Here is a 19,151-nt window from a genome sequence, read left to right as displayed (position 1 = left end):
AGTATACGTCTCACAAATGGTTTCAATCTCTTCGTATGACTAAAATACCTTCAACATGAGAGTTCAACCCAGAGCGAGACTTCAGCAAGCATTTACACAGGAGGATTTGCAGCTATTCAGTCAAACATGTATGTACATCTGTCATGGTTATGATGATTGAGCTTTGGCTCATGTGTATTGTACGCAGGCAGTAAGACAACAGATCCATCAGATTATCCCATATCCATCGGGATCTCCAAGAATGTTGTGATGTACTCTGGAGATGTGTTGCGGGAAAAATCGAGGCAATCCCATCAATCAAGGGAAGATGTGATGGATGAACTTCACAGATGTTTAGGTACAGGACCAGGTGTATTCGTTGTGAAAGGCTTTGAGAGGGATTTGGAAGTGATAGAGCGAACGAATGAGGTGTTCAAGAACATAATTGAAAGGGAGAAAGAACATGCAAAGGGGGATCATTTCGCTGCTGCTGGAACGAACGATAGGATTTGGAATTCATTTCAAAAACACGCTGTTGAAGATCCCCGGAGTTTTGTTGCTTATTATTCTAACGAGCTACTGTGAGCAAACTTCCGTTTCCGTTCAGCATTTTGTACGTCAACAAGCTGATGATTCTTGTAGAGCACTGGTATCGGAAGCTTGGCTGGGTCCAGGATATCAAGTTACCGCTCAAACAAATCTCGTCAAGCCAGGAGGTCAACCCCAAAAGCCTCATCGAGATTATCGTATGTCTCGTCATTGACTTTGATCCAGCTGAATTATATCGGCTGTCAAGGCTGGATGCTAAATTCTTGTTTGTATGATAGACCTAGGGTTCCAATCAGAAGAGACCGCCTCCAAATTCCCCATCCCCACTCAAATCGCCTCAGCAATGCTAACCTTGCAAGGAGCAGTCGCGCATTCCTCGATGCCTCTAGATTCAGGTCCAACACAGCTGCTCCCTTACTCTCAACAATTCGAACATGGTTATCTAGCTTATCGACATCCTGAATTCGTCCATTTTTTCAATCAACACATGATTCAAAGTGAATTAGAAATTGGAGATGCGATTTTCTTCAATCCTGCATTGTTCCATGCTGCAGGTGAGAATCGTACAACCAACTTACATCGAATAGGCAATCTCCTTCAGATTTCGGCTTGTTGGTCTAAGCCTATGGAAACTGTTGATTATCCCACTATTTTACGTTCCACCTGGTCTCATGTGAAAAATCATATCAACCAGCTGGAAGAGGGTATAGAAAACCCAGCCGCAAAGGCTTTGTTACAGGCTATCTCCGATGGATATTCGTTCCCTACTAATCTTGATAAAGACCCTCCTCCTGCTAACAGCGTGAGTCTATATCGAAGTGATATGTTGTGAAAGGGGTGGAGCTGATGATATGCTTTGACAAATAGCATTGCCCTGAGACCCAATTGGATAGGATTACTGTAGGTGTCAAAGAGGGATGGACGTTGGATACGTTAGAGAAGAATATCAAGGAATTGCAAGATAAGCGAATTGCCTGATGGACTGGCGGGAATTTGTATAAATATTCATGCATTCATACTGTAATGGTTCAGCGTATATATATGACCTTTCATGTCCTTTGAAAAGGAAATTAGGCATCTTGAATTTGGAGTAGTTCGACTGACCCGTCGGCAATGAGTGGTCAGCTATATCCCACGTAAACACAATACAGTATCGCTCGATTCCTAAATCACTCACCTTCAAATTTGAGAGTAGCGTTCCTGGGGATAACAGGTGGATGACCAGCTTCGCCATATGCTAAGAGATGAAATACAGACGTTGTATTACAATCAATCTGCTAAACTATTTGTTGTCAGACATACCATAATCAGGTGTACAGATCAAATTGGCCTTTTGACCTAATGAAAGTTTCAATACGCCTTCATCCCATCCTTTGATGACTTGGCTGAATATAAATGGGAATAGTGTTAGTGTCTGATCCCTCCTGAGTCAGGAAATTGTAAAGAAATCTCAACTCACCCAACACCAATCATACAAACGAAAGGTCGACCTCTATCTCTTGAAGAGTCGAATTTAGTTCCATCAGCGAGGGTACCGACGTCTGGCCAATAATAAGGATCAATATCACTATCAGCTTTGAACTCATATATTTTCAAGTCTCAAACCTCTCCCATCAACGAGAACGTAGTCATGCTGTACCAAGCTAAAGCTAAGCCCTCACGATTGGCTAGACTGCAGAGATCCGAACGGGAAGAATCAGAAACTTACAGTGGATAGCAACCATTTGTCGTTCTTTGGGGAAAGTCTTCCCATCCCCTGGTGAGAGAGGCTAATCATGCATCATCAATACAGTTTGCTCAGGCAAGAAGTGTTGCGTACTCGTACTCACTTCAATAGTGACTCCCATTGTAGATATGCTGTCTGGTGTAAAAAAAATGTATGATTATTTGCGCATCAAGTCGATAATCTAGTGAAAGTCTAGATTCTGTACCTGCATGTGTTTACTTATATGTACATGTACTGCAAACGTTTATGAAAACAGCCTTTGTACGTTATACGTGGATGGAGTTGACAAAGAAAGGACATTTGGATAGACCAATACTGGATGTGTACCGTATGAGTGTGCAGTCTACTAACGTTTCATGTGAAAAAAGTCTCTCTGGTGCCGATCAACACAGCCTGGACATGACATCACATTGCACAACTTGGTATAAGATATACCTTTGGATATACCAATCACTCCTTGTTCGGATGTGTCCCCTTGATTGGATTACACACACGATACAGTATACTCAAACAAATAGATCCATTTATCTCTATTGCTACTACATCAGGAAGGGGAATCTCGGGCAATTCACATCAACAACAGACTGTCTTTTATTGTCATATCATGGTTAAATCAGTCAGGCTCATAGACTGTAATTTGAAGATGAACCCCGAATATGAGAAGTGGGTCCATCTCACTCTTTCTTCACGATAAACTTTCATCAGAGATGAGAGGCTCAAAGTACTTAGGCGGCTATATCATCGTGACGTGAGTGATAGGAATTTTGCATACAAGAGAATTTGATTCGCTCGCATCACAACACTACAGTGAGCAAAAACATCGATCGAATGAGGTCAGTATTATTTGAGCCTTTGAGATACTTCTCCTTTGCATGTGCATATCCTAATTTACTCAAAACCAAAGTGTAAAGCATGATGTACTGTAACAAAGTCTCTTTAATTTACATTGCAGGTTACTGTATCCTCTTGTTTGTCCTCATAGCTTCATTGATTGATTTGATGGCGAACTGAGTTCAGTCCTTGGGCCGAGCGAAGATTATACCTCGCCTTGGTATTTAGGTCGAGCTTGTGCAGTTACCGGATGTTGAGCTTGAGATTGTTGGGGCTTTTGATGTTTTTGATCGCGGTGGGGATTAGGTTGAATACCAAGGAGCTCAACTAAGTTACAGAACATTCGGAAACACACATTCAAGTATCAGCCGAAGGAAATCCCAAGGAACACACACACAGTAACGAAGCCTGAGCTCCTATTCCCGACACAGCCATTGATAACAACTGGGGGTGTCAATGCATAGAAACAGGAGTGGTCGTTCAGTCACCGCCATAATTGGCTTGTTTACCTTTAACTCACTTTCAAACTTCAACGTAGCGTTGGGAGGAATCATTCCTCCAAGACCTCTAGGTCCGTATGCTATAACAGTCATCATCCCATCTCGTGGTCAGCTGGTACTACGAGCACCTCTAATTTCTTCTGGATCTGGATCGGATGAGGTCCAGTCAGAAATAAGTAACTACCATGATCGGGTGGACAAGTCAATATCGCTTTTTGACCCAGAGAAAGTCTAGGGATACCTTTATCCCATCCTTTGATGACATGGCTAATGGTTATTCGACGTTGTAAGTTGTATCACAATAACTTATCCCGAGGTTTTAATCTTTAAGAGGGAAGAAGGGGAGAAGGTCAAAAGTTACGCAACTCACCCTACACCGACGATACAGGTAAATGGATGTGCTTTATCTCTTGAGGAGTCAAAGATCTTTCCATTGGCCAAAGTCCCGACATCTATATGAGTATATGCGCGAGAACCGTCAGACGCACCACCGGATGATGAAGCTGATGAACATGTGATTGTCTTTTGTTAGTCGACTTACAATGCATTGTGACTTGCTGACCAGCTTGAGCGAACGTCTTACCATCACCAGGTGAGATAGTCTGTATGACAAAGATCGGTAAGCATCGAGTATTGATCATTGATCATTGATCATAGCATGAGTCATGCACTGATTTGCCGATAAGACGTCAAAACACGATTCAACTCAACTCACCTCGATTGTGATCCCCATTTCTTTTTACTTGCTAACAAGACTGATTATTCGATTCAGTGCAGAAACGCTGTTATAGACGAGTAAATCCAAAACAACGTAAGAGTAATGTGGAGAAGAAAGATCACTCCACTTGAGGTTTTAAGTTTTCAGTATTATATCATTGCGAGTAACAGCCGACATACCCTTTCATGGTAATGTTATATTTAGTCATCAACAAAGAAAGGAGGACATGACCGAGACTGATTCTCCGTAGATAGAGCCGTAGATTGGCACTACAGTTTTCAGACTCTCTGTTATATTATGTACCGTTAAATTATCCCTTTCGTCATTGCCATTTCGTCGTTAATCCCATATTCCCCATGAGATTTAGTGTTAAATGGTCAATATGCTGTGCTCATTCTGACGTCGTTTTCCCTTTGTTACCTTAGTGAATATTTGATATACCACCAATTGTAGATTTATGCTTCCACCACCTATACATGCTTTGCTTTTTGAATCATTGTTTTTACTTTGATTCTTCACACGAGAACCTTTTTATATCCTATTTCTGCTCTACTCTACCTTGTTCTACTTTCTCCAAGACATTTAGTTGACTTTAAGGAGTTCGACTGTACAACAACAACATGATCAGCACCAACTCATACAGCGACCACACGGATGGTAGAAGAAAGCTTGACTTACCCTCGAATTTGAGGGTGGAGTTGGCAGGAATGACAGGAGGGAAACCTCTGGCACCGTAGGCTATAAATATTACACAGGGAAATCAGCATTGACCGGATGATATGAATGCTGATGCCACTAACCGTAATCGGGGGTACAAGTCAAAATGGCTTTTTGACCGACAGAGAGTTGAGGTACACCTTCATCCCAGCCTTTGATGACTTGGCTGCGGGTATTTCGAAACAAATCAGCTGAGCTCAATTGATGGAAAAAGAAAAGCAGTTGAAAGCATGAGATGAAGTGATTAGTCGACTCACCCTTGACCGATTCGGCAGACGAAAGGTGATCCTCTGTCCCTTGAGGAATCGAATTTGGATCCATCAAGGAGGGTACCAACGTCTACGAACACGATACAAATCAGCTTTGAATGCTACATGGGAGCGCGCAAGGCGGTATGATGTGGAATACTCACAGTGGATGGTAACTTGGTCACCAGGCTTAGGGAAGGTCTTTCCATCACCTTGAGAGAGAGTCTACGGAGAGGACAAAACCACACATGAATTAGCCAAAGGTTACATGGCGTACATTCCTTTGAGATAGGCTTACTTCAACGGTAACACCCATTTTGATAGCCGTAGAAGAAAAGTTTCTGTATTGATTTATGCGTAAGGTTCTAGTTGAAGTTGATAAAAGGGATCTGAACATTTGTTGTATCGGATACCTTTGTGAAGGGAAGTTGAGAGCAGATAGATGCAAAAAGCAGGTCATGGAAGAAGCGGAGGGATTCCAGTGACGATGCGATGGCAATGACATGACATGAACGTGGAGTGACGAGGTGGAGGCGGAGTTATCATCGAGGGGAATGTGGCACTCGGCCTGTACTCGTTCTTACAGTACTGTGTACTGGATCAGACAAAAGACATGAGAAGAACTCCAGACGAAGCATTGCATATACAAAGTACGATGGTGCATCGATACCCAAAAGTCAAGGTTCTACGATAGACATCCAAGTAACATACGCTTCCCTAACCTCGTCCAACGAACGGCATACCCGAAGCACTAATCGTTCAATCCACAAACAATCAGCTATCAATTATCCTGTCTATTCTTTTCAGTCCAGGGGATTGAACTTACATGATCTCCAAACTGAGAATATCAACCTCCTTTCCTAAACCAGCGATAAAGCCAACTGTCTTAGCTACATTTTCGACACTCATGGTGGGTTCCTTCTTTATGGAACCATCTGCCTGTAATGATCCCGCCGAGACGTAAGATGCCATATCGGTAGAGGCATTTCCGATATCTATCTGAGAGCAGGTTATATTGTATTTACGTCCGTCCAATGAAGTTGAGCGGGTGAGACCTGTTATAGCGTGCTTGGAGATGGTGTAGGAAGTGTTATCTGAAGTTCAGACAGCAATTAGTCAGTTAAGAGAAGATACAGTCGAACCGATGGATGGGTCATGGGACAACACATGGTATTGCTTTAGCACCGAGAGGAGTGAGCGACTTACTAGGTCTGGGAGCCGTGGCTGAGATACTACCGTTATTGATGATTCTACCACCCTGGGGTGATTGTGATTTCATGATGTTGAATGCGAGCTTAGTGAACTAGGATTGACGAACACAATCAGCACCCCTCACTTAGAACTGACAAATGCTTCTCTCATCGGGATGCAGATTTGTGTGATATAGTGTTTATCTTGACTGGATTGGCCTTGCTTCCTTGCATGAAGTGTATAGGCACCTGAGTAACGTCTCGAGAAAAACACTCGGACTCACCAATACAGCCGACATGATATTAATATCCAACACTTGTCTGAACAAGCTCATATCTTGATCTTCGAATTCTCCATCTGATTTGTAGTTGACACCGGCATTCTATTGCGGTTGAAGACGAGATGAACATTTCCACAACGGTCGTAGAGAGTATCAGCGTATGTCGACATATAAGACAGGCGAGTGAAAGGAAGGTAAATTTATAGTATAATCAGCTTCGGTTTCCATGAAGCAACTCATCCCATGGAAAGGGAGTCATACCAACTCACGTTGAATATCAGATCCAACCTTCCATACTTCTCTTTAATAGTCTTTTCCAAAGCGTTTACAAATTCCTCATTTGTCGCATCCCCGGCAGCGACCTCGACTATCGTACCGGGTCTTAATAGTTTACCTGTCGCTTCCAGCTCCGATTGTCTTCTTCCTACCAGTATTAATACCAGTTGTTCTGGGTGGGAATCCGATGGGAAGATGTTTGATAAGTGGATAGAGGTTGATCGACCTATTCCGGCTGATGCGCCTGTTACGAGGATGACTCGTTGGGATGACATCTTTTCAGTGAGTTGGTGTAGACGGTATCTGTCAATGGGAGTGAGTGATATATGTTGATATAGTCAGTATTACTGTATATGATTTAGGTAGACGTTATTTTGTTCATCCTCTTGTCTCCAGCCAAGTGACATTCCTCCCTTCCACTTGATCGGATGGCTATCAACGGAAGATACGGTCCGAACATCATCTTTGATCAGCTCCTCTCTCACTCCTCTTGCCTCACCCCATGGGGCTGGATCTGACAACACAGGAAGCAAAACAATGCCACATCATTTTGCTGGTGCATGGGCACCCGGCGTTATACGGCAATTCGACATGAGCAGTGGCGCCTGCTTTTGCACGGGTTTGAACATTGATTTGCTCGTGCCTGGGAGGATGTGTTGATCGTGTTGTTTACTTTATGCACCATGCGCAGTCCACGTGCATTTGCTCATTCTGTTCGCCGGTGTGTGACCTGTGACTTTGCAGAGGGAGGGGGGAGTGTGAATTTCAATGTTGGATGTGTTGGTGTTTCATTTAGATGATTTGTTGCATCTCAATCAAAGTTAATGATACACATCTACGTCTGGCAAGGAAAGGAAAGGAGAGGCTGAAGTCTTGTTGACCCCTCTCTATCACTGTATGATTGAACATCTCTTGAATCTTGAATATCAAATCAACCAGTAACGAAACAGTCTCCATCGCTCAACCTCGACATCTTGGTGCTTCCATCATCCTCTTGACTTTACCACTCGTTACCATCCGCAATCATGCCAATCACCAAGAAAAAAGGCACTCTATTTGCCATCTACGCAGATACTCCCGAAAGGCCATCTTCATCAACCTCATCATCCTCGTCTTCACTATCAACCAAAATCAACAACCAACCGAAATCACCCTCGAAGAAATCGTCTTCTTCATCGTTAGCAAGTAACGGGACGAGGAAAGCTTTAGGGACATTACAGCCTAAGGCTTTAGATCGATCAACTACATCAATCGGTTCAAATGGGAAAGACAAGACCAAGACTAAATTCGAATCATCCGCAAAATCAAAATTAGTATACACCGATCCTGTTGGAGATGTTCCCATCAAACAAACGAAATCCACTTCTGATATCCCACTAAAATCCAAATACTCTACTACTCAAAATCAACCCCGTACTAAATCAACTATAAATGTATTCAACGATGAAAACTCCATATCCACTTCCAGATCTACCTCCAAACGAACCAAACCTCTATCTGGGCCTTCATCTCCTAAAACACGTAAATCCGCACCTACCCCTCTAGCTCCTTCTCAACCTATCAAACGATCTCGTGACCTACTCTCCCCTTTACCTATCGTCGCTCCTACCTCATCTACCCAAGCAAGCTCGAGTTCGGGCAATGCGGTAATAGCAAGGGTTGACGATCCCTCTGAATCTCCAGCAAAGAGGAATCGAATTGGGCTTGAATCGACGTCAACATCTACTAGTACACCGGTCAGAGTGGGACGCAAAGATAAGGAAACTGAAATGGAAGATAAAGAGAATATACCGGTTGGTATGGGATACTCACCTATAACAAGTGATTCACCAGCATCAAGAACGAGATCTAAAATACGTGCATTAACTTTATCTTCTACTTCAGGTGGAAGTCCACTTCGAGCTGAAACGACGACGACGGTCAGAAAAGTAAAGAGGGTAGAAAGACTTATAGGTGATGGAAGAGGTACGTTGACACTCAAGAAGGGAAGGGAATTATCGGATTTGGTTAATGCCAAAGGGGAAAATGCAAGTTTGGAAAATGCAATCAAATCTATTAAACCCTCACCCACCAAGAAAGGGGTTGAGGTAGAAGTGCAGATGTTGGGAGATGTAAGTGAGGCTTATGGAGCTGATAGAGGGGTTGAACCTGAGGGGTTCAGAACTCAACGAGTGAGTACTAGAATCGATTGATCGAAGGAAGGGAATGTCTCAACTGATTTCGTATGGATTGGATTGTCGTAGCGATAAGAGTTTCAAATGAAAGAATGACAATTACGATTTTGATACCGATACCGATACCATACCGACACTTATGCTTTACGATATTTTGATAATCTACAAACTATTCAACCTATGATTTGACATATACATATTATACCTGATTATCACATACATCTATCATATCCCATACAATACGTCCATACGTTCTTTCTGACAAATCATCAATTAATTTTTTAAATCCTTCAACGAAATATCAAATAACGATCATCCTCTTTCTAAATACATATACCCCAACATGATATCCCCTTTCTTCCTCAAATGAAGATATATCTAGTAGTCTACCTATCCAACTTATTAATGATTCTTCATGTCTTTATGCAATATACATATTCATGTCATTCCCATTCTCTGTCGCCTGCATCCGCACAAAGTAAAAAGAAAGAGAAATTATAATAATAATTCATAATTCATCGTTATAGAAAAGATCGTTATGAATATGGATAAGTAAAGGTATATAGTGATAATTTATGCAAGGATATTAAATTGTCTAGTTGGATACAAGATTATAATTTATGAGCTAATCAGGTCTAATTAACATTAAAATGTATGAGTGAGATAAAGTGAGAAGCAAAGTAAAGCAGAAAAGAAAGAAAATAGCTTCCTTCGGTGGACATGTCCTTGTCCATGATGTATAAGGCAGTAAGACATATTTCCGAAACCTATCTCTATTATCTATTTTATCCTACCAGATCCGACGATGTATTTTCCAATCAAACGTATACAGCACCAGCGAAGATCGCAGGTCTATGATCCGATCTACCTTCCAACAATCTCATCCTATATCCATACCGGTCATCAGCAAAACGGTGTCTTCTTCATATGAAAGTGGATAGGTTGACTTACCCAGCATCATCAATCGTTCCATAATGTAAACACCTCACTTCACCTTTCTTCCACCGTTTCTCGACGGGCGATTCAATCGTCAACGTAATTTCGTTTGGTTGATGTGGGTTATTTGACGAAGAGCGATGTAACCAACTTGGTAAATCTTTGAGGAACCTTATGAATCCATTCTTATCACTTTCCCTCTCTCTTCCTCCTCCTTCCACGCCAGTCGTCGACACTGCAGCGGTGGAAGTAGAGGGTTGGGTGGAAGTATGTATAGTTGTCGTTCGATGTATCTGATTCTCGTTATTATTGTGACTCGAAGAGGAAGATGGATGTAAGATATTTCTTAGGGGTTTATGATCATTCACAGTAGTGGTGGTAGGCGAAGCATTCGATATCGTTCGTATTCGTTTATCATTATCGAATATCCTCAAAGATGATTTCCTATCTTTATCTGGACTCGATAGATTATTGTCAACAATTCCGTTGTTATGTCCATCACTCATTCGACCTTTCCTCTGATCCACATCCTTATGGGAGTTGATGCCCTCGATTCCAATCGAATCGGAATTACTTCGTTTTCTTTCACCTCTAGCTTTATCTGACAATTTCAACCTATCGACGGTAGGTGATACTGGTGAGTCGAAAGTGATCTTATTGCTATTACCGTTGTGTGCTTTGTCAGGTGTTCTTGACATGATTCCATGTGCGTTTGAGGTCGAAGCGGAAGTTAAAACACCCGAAGCTGAAGCTGGTCGATCAGTCAACTTTGGTCTTGATTCACCGGGTGCAGATCCGGATCTGATCATCCCTATCCCTAGGGAAGGTATGAGCCTCGTTGGACTTCTGGTGGGTGGTGCAGAGCTGTTGATAAAGAACTGATGGTGATTATGTTTACCTTCTTTGGTAGGTGATGATGCTGACGAGGACCTTAAAGGCGATGCCCTCCGAGGTAAGGGTATCAAACCTTCTCCTGTATTGTCGGTGTTCAATGGTGAGAGGGTAGGTGAATCGGGCGGTGAAGCCACGAGCGAGATACTGTTGTCGGTTGAGTGTGGATGATCTGCGAATCGAGGGGGACTGGAACTTCCATCAGGTGAAGCTGAACTTCGTATACGTAGATTCAGTCGATCAGCAGGTCCAGGGTCCATAGATGCCGTACGGCCCATCTGCAGTTTGAGATGTCCACCAAGGTTGGAAAGTACGTTGGATAATCGATGGAAAGGCGTATGCGAATCGATCTGAAGTTCGACAGATTCCGGTGGTGACACTTCATCCTCGGGATCGGGCGTGACATGTGCCTTCCAGAGCACACGATCGCACTTTCACGCAAAATTAGCATATTCACTCTGCTTATCGGGTAGTGAGATACTACTCACCCAACTCGGTACTCTCTGTTTCTTCGAGGTATCATAAACACCTTCTCTCCTATCCACTTCATCGATCACTTCCTCCTCATCTTCATCTTCCGGGGTATTAACGTCTTTGACCGATTTATTCGACATAGTCCGTTTCATTATGCTTAATCTTCTAGTGAAGACCGGTGGTCTATCTTTATCTCTTGGTGGTGATGACGAATATCCACTATCTGACCTATTTGCGTAGTTGGGCGGGACCAATCCATTAGATGCGGGAGACGATTTTCGTCCGTGATGGTCTTCGTTGGATCCATCGAATCTCGATGAAGTCGATACCCTCCTATTCCCATCTGACCCAGTGGGAGTAGATGGTCGATCGGTATCAGGTTGAGAGACGAAGCTCGAGATCGATGTTCGTCTTGAATCGTCCATATACTGATCCTCGTGATGATCTCGCCTCCTCCGGACGGATATTTTCCTCTTGACGCTAGTCCGTTTACCAAGTCGTCTACCAGGCGAAGGAGTCAATATGCCATCCATTTTCACTAATCCTAAGAAATGCCTAGTCTTCTCCTTCAGGGCGACTTCAAACGGTCGATGTTGATGATTCCTATATGTCATAGGCATGTCATCCGATTCATCATCGATATCCGTTCCGGCACCAGAAGTGTATCGGCTCGACTCGAACGACCTCCTGGAGAAATCCCCTTCAGTCATCTCGTCATCGCTTCCACCAGCTCCTTTCAATTGCTGATTGGCGAATGACTGATCTGGATCATCCCCATCCGCATCAACTTCTTCGATTGCGTCTCCTTCGGGGACGTAAGAGAGATTTTTCGATACATTGACACTACTACTCATATCGAACGATGCGGCGGATGCAGACGATTTACGTCTTTTCAAGGTTTTCCGAATTTCTCGGTTTGTAGCTCGAACACTCTTCCATACCTACAACAGCAAGTTGTTAGTGAACGCAAATGACAATTCCAAGTCCTATGCCAGCTCACATCGTATTTGAATGTACAGGGGAAATCAATTGGACCCTCCTCAAATCCCGGAAAGGGGTTGAGGTTTGGATCTTTCATAGCTAGCTTGAGCTGATCCCACATGAGCAGTTCGGAGTATTCTGCGCGACACGACATGAGTCAGCTGATCCCATTGACTTTTTGGCAAAGGCTGTCAGCTCACTCTTCTGTTCGATGAGCCAATCTGCATGTAGCCGAGATAGCTCGAGACGGAAATTCACTATTATCCCTCTTATCAGCTTGTTGCCAAAACGAAACCAGGTATATAAGCTGTACTTACAATCTCCGCACCAGAATACCGTATCAAAGCGATCCGTTATGTCTATCAGAGCAATGTCAGCTGGAACATTTACTTAGATCTCCAACGAATCGACGCTGACTCACCTTCGGCAGCTGCTCTCGGATCGTCTTTCGGTAAGAAGCAATCCAGCCTTAATTCCGATTTGATCTTGGCTATATTCGATAATCGAGCGTGCATTCGACCAGTATGAGCAGCAAGATGAGAGTTGACAAAGAGGAAACGATGATCGGCAAGTTTCAAACTTATTCCGCTGTTCGATCGAAATGTAAGCTAATTTCCCAAGACCCTATGCTGAGTGAATAGCTTACATTCCACCTTTGTTTCCTACTCTACCTCCGGCCAGACCAGCAGTCACCAGATCTTTGTCAAGTCCTGCAACCCAAAAGATTATGATCAACCCAGCTTCTGATTTCAGAGAGACCCAGCAAAATCTGCGACTCACCCTGAATGAGATGTTCACAACCTTTATACACATAAACACTCAAATACATCCCTAGCAATCTCTCTTTCACCACATGCACATAACTTCCATTCCCCTGATTCGTCGACTGTATTTCATCATTCGGTATTATGATATCCGGTCTTTGGACTTTTGGCTTTGCATTCTCATTTTGTGGTGGAGAAGCGTTGGAACCTTTCCGTATATTCTCTGCGGCAGACTCGTCCATATCGCTAGTCGATGAAGATGCAGACGCAGATTCGAAAGATGATCTAGATCTTGCTAAGGGTGAAGGCGATAATTGTAAATTCGGTGTATTGAGGATAGGTCTAGAAGGAATATTTATTGGTGTAGTTACCGGAGTGATGGGTGCAGAGGCCGACCGAAGTAATGAAGGATGAGCAGGAAATGCGGAAGGTGGTGGATGAGGTAGGAAAGGTGTATCTCTAGGTACGGGTGAGGTAGAATTGTACGATGTAGGTGCTGGTTCTGCAGTACGTGCGTTGGGTCCACAGAAATAGTCTGGTCAAGCCGAGGAAAGACGTGAAACGTAAGTAGAAATTTTGATTGAAGAGGATGGGGTATCGTAACTCACCATCTAGCATCTGACTCCACCCTTTAGCAGCAGGTTGACCCCTATGTAAAAACGGTGTGTGAGGCGTCATGGGTGAATTCGCTCTAGATCGCTGATCAGATGAATCTCTGGGAGTATCATCATCGCTCGAATCGTCCTGATCGGCCGATCGAGCTCCACCATCATCTCTATCCACATCAAGGGTATCTTTCTTAAGCTTGAGATCGGGTCTCGCTTTTTCTTTGGTTTTCAATTTCTCCTTATCTTCTGACTTTTCATCGATTCTGTTCTTATCAGCCTCAGTTTCCTTATTTTCCCCTTCTTGTTCTTTTTCTTTTTCTTTCTCTCTCTCTCGCTCCTTTTCCCTTTCCTTCTCCTTTTCTTTGGCTATTTCTTTATCTTTCCTATGCCTCAACGTAACTCCTTTTACCAGACCACCTCCCAGCCCTCTTGGTGCACCACTCAATGTCGGGCATTCTTGACCTGCTACCACCACTATGTGATACGGATGAGCATTTTCTACTGGCAGTTTAGGGATTTCATCGGTAGGAGTTTCAGCTTGGTAGGGTGGTATCTGACCAAATAACACCGAAAGATCGCCTTTTGGCTATAGGAAGATATTGAGTCAATATTGAAGTAGATTATCGGAAGACATTGTACTCACTAATGCATCGCCCATGTTCCAGGTTACCATCAATACCTTTATCGCATCTCTCTGCTTCGTCTTGGGTATAGTCACACTTTGAGCTATCCCATTCTGATTACTATTGTTGTTATTACTATGTTCGTTATCTAAAGGATAAGTCTTTGACTTGACGAATTCATGACTATGTATGTCATCTTGATGCCGATTCTGATTGTTGATATCGATATTCAGTTGTGATTCTATGACTTCCCCAGAATGAGATATGCAAGAACCACGGCGGGATTGAGGATCTGGGCTTCTAGGTGAAGAAGGTCCCGCTTCTATCTCTATTCCTTTCTCGGTTATAGGATGTGAAGAAGAGAACAAAGCATGTAATCGATTTTTAACCCTTGATGATGTTTCGTGATCCTCTGATGGAGGTGTTAGTGTAGAGGACGAGGAGGAGTCAGGATTACGGCGAAGTAGGTGGAACCGTCGAGGCATTTTGGGTTGGAGCTGGTGGCAATTGTAAGTGTCAACAAACAGCAGCAGAAAGTCATCATTGATGATACAGTCCAATATGAGCGAATGATACGGAATACTTACCTAGAGAACCTGCAGATGATCTATTCTTAGCAGATGACAATTGAAGATAGCCCTCCCGTTATCCAGCCCAGCCTGAACAACAACAACAGACCCGACCCACACTCAAAGAGCGTTTTCGAGGTGGAAATCTCCTTTGATCCCCTCACTGAAGATTGAGGTGTTGGTCGTTATCGCATAGTCAGGTTTATTCGCGAGATACCTTATTTCGAGAGATAAAGACAAGATACTGGTTCGTGTAGATAGCGAAAGAGTGTACATATATGAATGTAATGTTAAACGAGTAAACAAAAACAAAGGTTGCTCGTATTTGCGCTTTGCATTGAATGCAGTAATTGATGATGAAACCTTTGTTTGGCCCAGGTGGTCTGTGGGGAAGCGGGGTAGTACAGATGGTAATGAACGATAACACAACATTACCAACGATTCAAGTGGAAATACAAAGGGACCAGTAATCCCTAATTAGACATTTTCTAATATTTAGTTCGTCCTGATCTCAAGATGTTCGTTTGGGTTGACCTGGAAACTAGGTTATCGCAAGTGACAGTTAACTGCTATACCATAGCTTACTCGATATCATAGACAGGATACGTCCAATAAGATGGAGAACAGAACACCCAACCCACTTCATCTCACCTCATTGACGATCCTCTCACCGTCCAACTCACCATTATACGTGCATTCGTTTACTGGGCCGGAAGATGAGTTGAGGCATTATCATCTGAGTCATGCTGCTGTGGATGTGATCGAGGAGAGGAGTGAGTGTTCTATTCCACCTTTTACCTTGCGGAGAAGATACATTCTATTAGATTGAATGATGGATATGTCTACTGACGGAGTACCGTGCCTGTTTTGCGACGTCAAGTCGTGATGACTTCGACAGCTACCAAACCGGCTGAATCATATCTGGGTTTATTATTCTGTATGGAAGATATGGCATTGTAAGTCTGTCTAACCCTGCTGACATCTCGTTCATTGACATTATTCTTGGTCTACTACCTCACCGAATAAGATGATAAAGCTGACGAATGATTTAGTTATGGGTTTCAGACCACGACGAAAATACGGATGGTACTTTCTATAGCACTGGTAGATGCCATGATCAAAGATGCCGATATAGTAGCGGTAAGTCTAGCTACCCAACCCTCTCTCCGTCTTATCATATGCGCAAACCATCTTTTATCAAGATCAAGATCGTGGACCTACTGATGTATTTATGTAAATGGATCATGATGAAATAGATATTCCGATCAATCCATAATCTACTCTTAACCATCACGTCCAACCCTTTCATCTCACTTCCATCTACCTTTCACGCTAAACCATCCCCCAAATACATCGAGAACCAACAACCAATAATAGAAACGGAAACAACAAAAAGCATAAGGAATGTCAGTATACCCGATTCGAAGATGTTTGGATTTGGTCCAGAGGAAATTAAGAGTGATTGGTTGAAGGATAGTATGAGGTTTAAGAAAGGTATAGAGAGGATAGGGGAGATGTTAAATGGTCGGACGTAGTCGAATCATTGGGGACATGTGCGTACTTCATACAATAATACAATGTTGAGTGGCTAATTATGATTTCCATAGATCACTACAGGTTGTACATTATACATACATGCATAAGATACATAAACGATAACGGTATACATCCTTCCCATCCATCGACTCTATCGTGATTTTAGTCATATCGGTCATTGACAATTCACTTTCCAGCTCCCCTCTTCACCTGGAAAGTGAACAGTCCAAAGCCATTCTTGTTTTGTCAGACTAACCTTTATGGTTTATCTGATAGAGGAGTGATGTTTTTGTACATGCCCTAGAATACCTTCTTATCACCCTTCGTTGACATGACGTTCTCCCCTCGGGGTATACTAGAGTTCAATAGTCGTCGTGACAGATACGGGGTGAACATCTATACACGATCCGCTTTGAGGAATTATCTTCTTACGATCTAATTTAACCTAAAATGGTCATTAGTTTTCTCTCATGCATAAATCATTATATACATTATATATAATTCAGATATCCAATCTCTTCTGACGATCTTCGTACAGGTTGTTCCAGCACCTTCGTACCGATGACGGCAATTACATTCATAGCCAATTACATGACCCTTCTCAACCATCCAATCACCTCATTACCCATCTCCCTCCACCTCTCATCCTCCCATTCATGTCCCAATGCACCTTCAGCACCATCCAACGACTCATACCTGTGTCCAACGAGAGACAGTGCCAGCGAATCTAGAAAAGCCTGTCTTTGAGAGGTTTCTTCGGTGGATTCATGTAATGAAGGAGTGAGGTGGAATGTTATGGATGTTATCAGTGCGTGACGGGCAGTAAGGGATGTTGACTGTGTTAAAACAAGTCATAGCGTTAGTCACAATCCACTAAAGATTCGTGGAGTTTGCAGTGTTGAGAGTATAGAGTTCGTTTGAAGACTTACTAGATCACCAAAAGACAATTTACCCTCTAACTCATTCGAAAATTCAGGCGTTTGACCATATTGCCATTCCCAAGATTTCAGCTCTTCAACGCCTTTCCACACTTTCGGTTCTTTAACCCAATCAGGATTCACCTCGTTGGTCTCCATCTTCTTACTATGCGTCGGATCTGAGTACACTTTGGAGAATTCAGATGTGACCGCATGTACGAAATCGTCATGATGGATTGGAGCTGAAGAAGGGTTATAGTGATTTAGGGTGGTTACTGGAGATCGGTGAGAGAGAATAGATTTGGTTTGCATATTTGGCTAGTTACCATATGCCATCAGCCAAGAAAGGTAGGTTGTTTCCGCTTATTGTTTGTTTTGCTCACAGAATTCGACTTCAACGATTTGCCCAATTCAGTCAAAGATGATGAGATCAACATCGTTCCATGATGATATGCTCGATGTTGGATTATTTTATATGCTGAGCCTGAGACGTTTCATCGTCAATAGAATCAACGTCAGTATCGATTTCTAGACTGAAAACTCCGAACACATATGCTCTCTTACAGAGGGATGTTAGAATCAATACTCATCTTATATTCTTTCTCTCCATCTCGTATAATCACATCATTTCTCTCATTCACCGTACATTCCTTTATCCCCAGCTGCTCCCTGATAGCTCTAGATACTAGTTCTGCACCGTGTGATCGAGTGAACAGTAAGCGAGGTAAGATAATAGAGAAATTAGTATTTCCCATGTCCTATGATTTACAATCAGCTTTACATTGCTCGCATCAACGCTAGAGATGTAGAACATGCAAGAAAGCCGACTAACATGAAATACAGTCCCTCCACCTGATCTGCGTCTTACAAGCGGTATACCAGCTTCTCGAAGTTTATGAGGGGTACTTTCTTTCCATGGGTTCTGCAATGCGTCATCATCAATCGGAAGTCCTTCTCGAAAAGTGGGTTGAAGGGCGAGTTTGATGCTCACTTGATTGCGACCTATCACTACACATGGGAAATTACGATATAAGAATAAGACAGGTTGGTTATGCGGTGTATTCCTCATAAGCCTTAAGAGAAACCTCATACATGAGCCAAAGTCCGATGCTAGTTGAGAAGATAGCTCACCAGTCTTCATAGGAAAGGTTAAACCATGGATCATGACTCTCTGATATATACGTTACTGGCTAATTCAGATGTCATCCACTGACACGGGAAGACAGTCAAGACGACTCACTGCTCCCAGTTCTATCGAGTCGGTAGCTGGTGTCTGAGGTTGAGCGGCTTTCTGCTCTTTCCTCGAGAGGGAAGTTGAGAATGATCTGGTGAGGGGTTGTGATTGATGAAGGAAGGAAGCTGCGAAGCGGGAAGAACAGGGCCTGATTATTGCTTGTGACAGCGATGACATGCTGGCGAGAATTATCGATCTTCTCAGGTGTTAGCGATAATCTTTCGGAAGAAGAGAGAGGAAGGGGGTAGCTGTTGATTCTGCTTTTTCTTCTCCTTTGTAGGTGTTCTGACCTGATTCATCATTCCATTCTGTCATTTGATTATTACTCTTGTACTTCTCGAAGACGGGATCAATTCGCAGGCACCCACTGTTTGGACGCGTCGGTGCGGCTCAGTCCATGGATTGGTTTGCATTTTGTCAATGTTTTCA

General features: G+C 43.0%; 9 protein-coding genes across 9 annotated transcripts; 3 read left to right on the top strand and 6 right to left on the bottom strand.

Annotated features, from left to right (window-relative positions):
- Positions 1–55: 55 nt before the first annotated feature.
- V865_008423 (uncharacterized protein) lies at positions 56–1,506 on the top strand (the record flags this gene model as incomplete). The annotated part of the gene is made up of 5 exons (XM_066232158.1): positions 56–128; positions 188–560; positions 622–725; positions 807–1,330; positions 1,396–1,506. The coding sequence occupies 5 exons, from the start codon at positions 56–58 to the stop codon at positions 1,504–1,506; spliced, it is 1,185 nt and encodes a 394-aa protein (XP_066088255.1).
- Positions 1,507–1,598: 92 nt separating this feature from the next.
- Positions 1,599–2,375, bottom strand: V865_008422 (FK506-binding protein 1; the record flags this gene model as incomplete). The annotated part of the gene is made up of 6 exons (XM_066232157.1): positions 1,599–1,627; positions 1,706–1,765; positions 1,831–1,913; positions 1,988–2,069; positions 2,237–2,297; positions 2,358–2,375. The coding sequence occupies 6 exons, from the start codon at positions 2,373–2,375 to the stop codon at positions 1,599–1,601; spliced, it is 333 nt and encodes a 110-aa protein (XP_066088254.1).
- Positions 2,376–3,290: 915 nt separating this feature from the next.
- Positions 3,291–4,318, bottom strand: V865_008421 (uncharacterized protein; the record flags this gene model as incomplete). Its single annotated transcript, XM_066232156.1, has 6 exons — positions 3,291–3,412; positions 3,606–3,665; positions 3,770–3,852; positions 3,956–4,037; positions 4,127–4,187; positions 4,301–4,318. 6 exons carry the CDS (start codon positions 4,316–4,318, stop codon positions 3,291–3,293), a joined length of 426 nt encoding a protein of 141 aa, XP_066088253.1.
- Positions 4,319–4,885: 567 nt separating this feature from the next.
- V865_008420 (FK506-binding protein 1) lies at positions 4,886–5,665 on the bottom strand (the record flags this gene model as incomplete). The annotated part of the gene is made up of 6 exons (XM_066232155.1): positions 4,886–4,908; positions 4,982–5,041; positions 5,104–5,186; positions 5,278–5,359; positions 5,433–5,493; positions 5,567–5,665. 6 exons carry the CDS (start codon positions 5,663–5,665, stop codon positions 4,886–4,888), a joined length of 408 nt encoding a protein of 135 aa, XP_066088252.1.
- Positions 5,666–5,985: 320 nt separating this feature from the next.
- V865_008419 (uncharacterized protein) lies at positions 5,986–7,290 on the bottom strand (the record flags this gene model as incomplete). Its single annotated transcript, XM_066232154.1, has 5 exons — positions 5,986–6,019; positions 6,095–6,362; positions 6,475–6,571; positions 6,743–6,841; positions 7,009–7,290. The coding sequence occupies 5 exons, from the start codon at positions 7,288–7,290 to the stop codon at positions 5,986–5,988; spliced, it is 780 nt and encodes a 259-aa protein (XP_066088251.1).
- A 750-nt stretch (positions 7,291–8,040) lies between these two features.
- Positions 8,041–9,207, top strand: V865_008418 (uncharacterized protein; the record flags this gene model as incomplete). The annotated part of the gene is made up of 1 exon (XM_066232153.1): positions 8,041–9,207. The coding sequence occupies one exon, from the start codon at positions 8,041–8,043 to the stop codon at positions 9,205–9,207; it is 1,167 nt and encodes a 388-aa protein (XP_066088250.1).
- An 800-nt stretch (positions 9,208–10,007) lies between these two features.
- On the bottom strand, positions 10,008–14,951 carry V865_008417 (uncharacterized protein; the record flags this gene model as incomplete). The annotated part of the gene is made up of 11 exons (XM_066232152.1): positions 10,008–10,074; positions 10,141–11,447; positions 11,505–12,431; positions 12,491–12,609; positions 12,672–12,728; positions 12,789–12,830; positions 12,893–13,059; positions 13,118–13,181; positions 13,252–13,770; positions 13,844–14,429; positions 14,487–14,951. 11 exons carry the CDS (start codon positions 14,949–14,951, stop codon positions 10,008–10,010), a joined length of 4,320 nt encoding a protein of 1,439 aa, XP_066088249.1.
- Positions 14,952–15,651: 700 nt separating this feature from the next.
- Positions 15,652–16,570, top strand: V865_008416 (uncharacterized protein; the record flags this gene model as incomplete). The annotated part of the gene is made up of 4 exons (XM_066232151.1): positions 15,652–15,808; positions 15,916–15,991; positions 16,088–16,175; positions 16,292–16,570. 4 exons carry the CDS (start codon positions 15,652–15,654, stop codon positions 16,568–16,570), a joined length of 600 nt encoding a protein of 199 aa, XP_066088248.1.
- A 588-nt stretch (positions 16,571–17,158) lies between these two features.
- On the bottom strand, positions 17,159–18,899 carry V865_008415 (uncharacterized protein; the record flags this gene model as incomplete). The annotated part of the gene is made up of 8 exons (XM_066232150.1): positions 17,159–17,407; positions 17,501–17,806; positions 17,872–17,972; positions 18,075–18,246; positions 18,321–18,410; positions 18,480–18,561; positions 18,620–18,678; positions 18,729–18,899. 8 exons carry the CDS (start codon positions 18,897–18,899, stop codon positions 17,159–17,161), a joined length of 1,230 nt encoding a protein of 409 aa, XP_066088247.1.
- Between the last annotated feature and the right edge of the window lie 252 nt (positions 18,900–19,151).

The sequence above is a fragment of the Kwoniella europaea genome, chromosome 3 (genome assembly GCF_036810445.1).
Source record: "Kwoniella europaea PYCC6329 chromosome 3, complete sequence".
In the NCBI taxonomy this organism is placed as follows: domain Eukaryota; kingdom Fungi; phylum Basidiomycota; class Tremellomycetes; order Tremellales; family Cryptococcaceae; genus Kwoniella; species Kwoniella europaea.
Note: the sequence above shows the minus strand (reverse complement) of the source record. Positions and strands in the feature narration are given on the sequence as shown.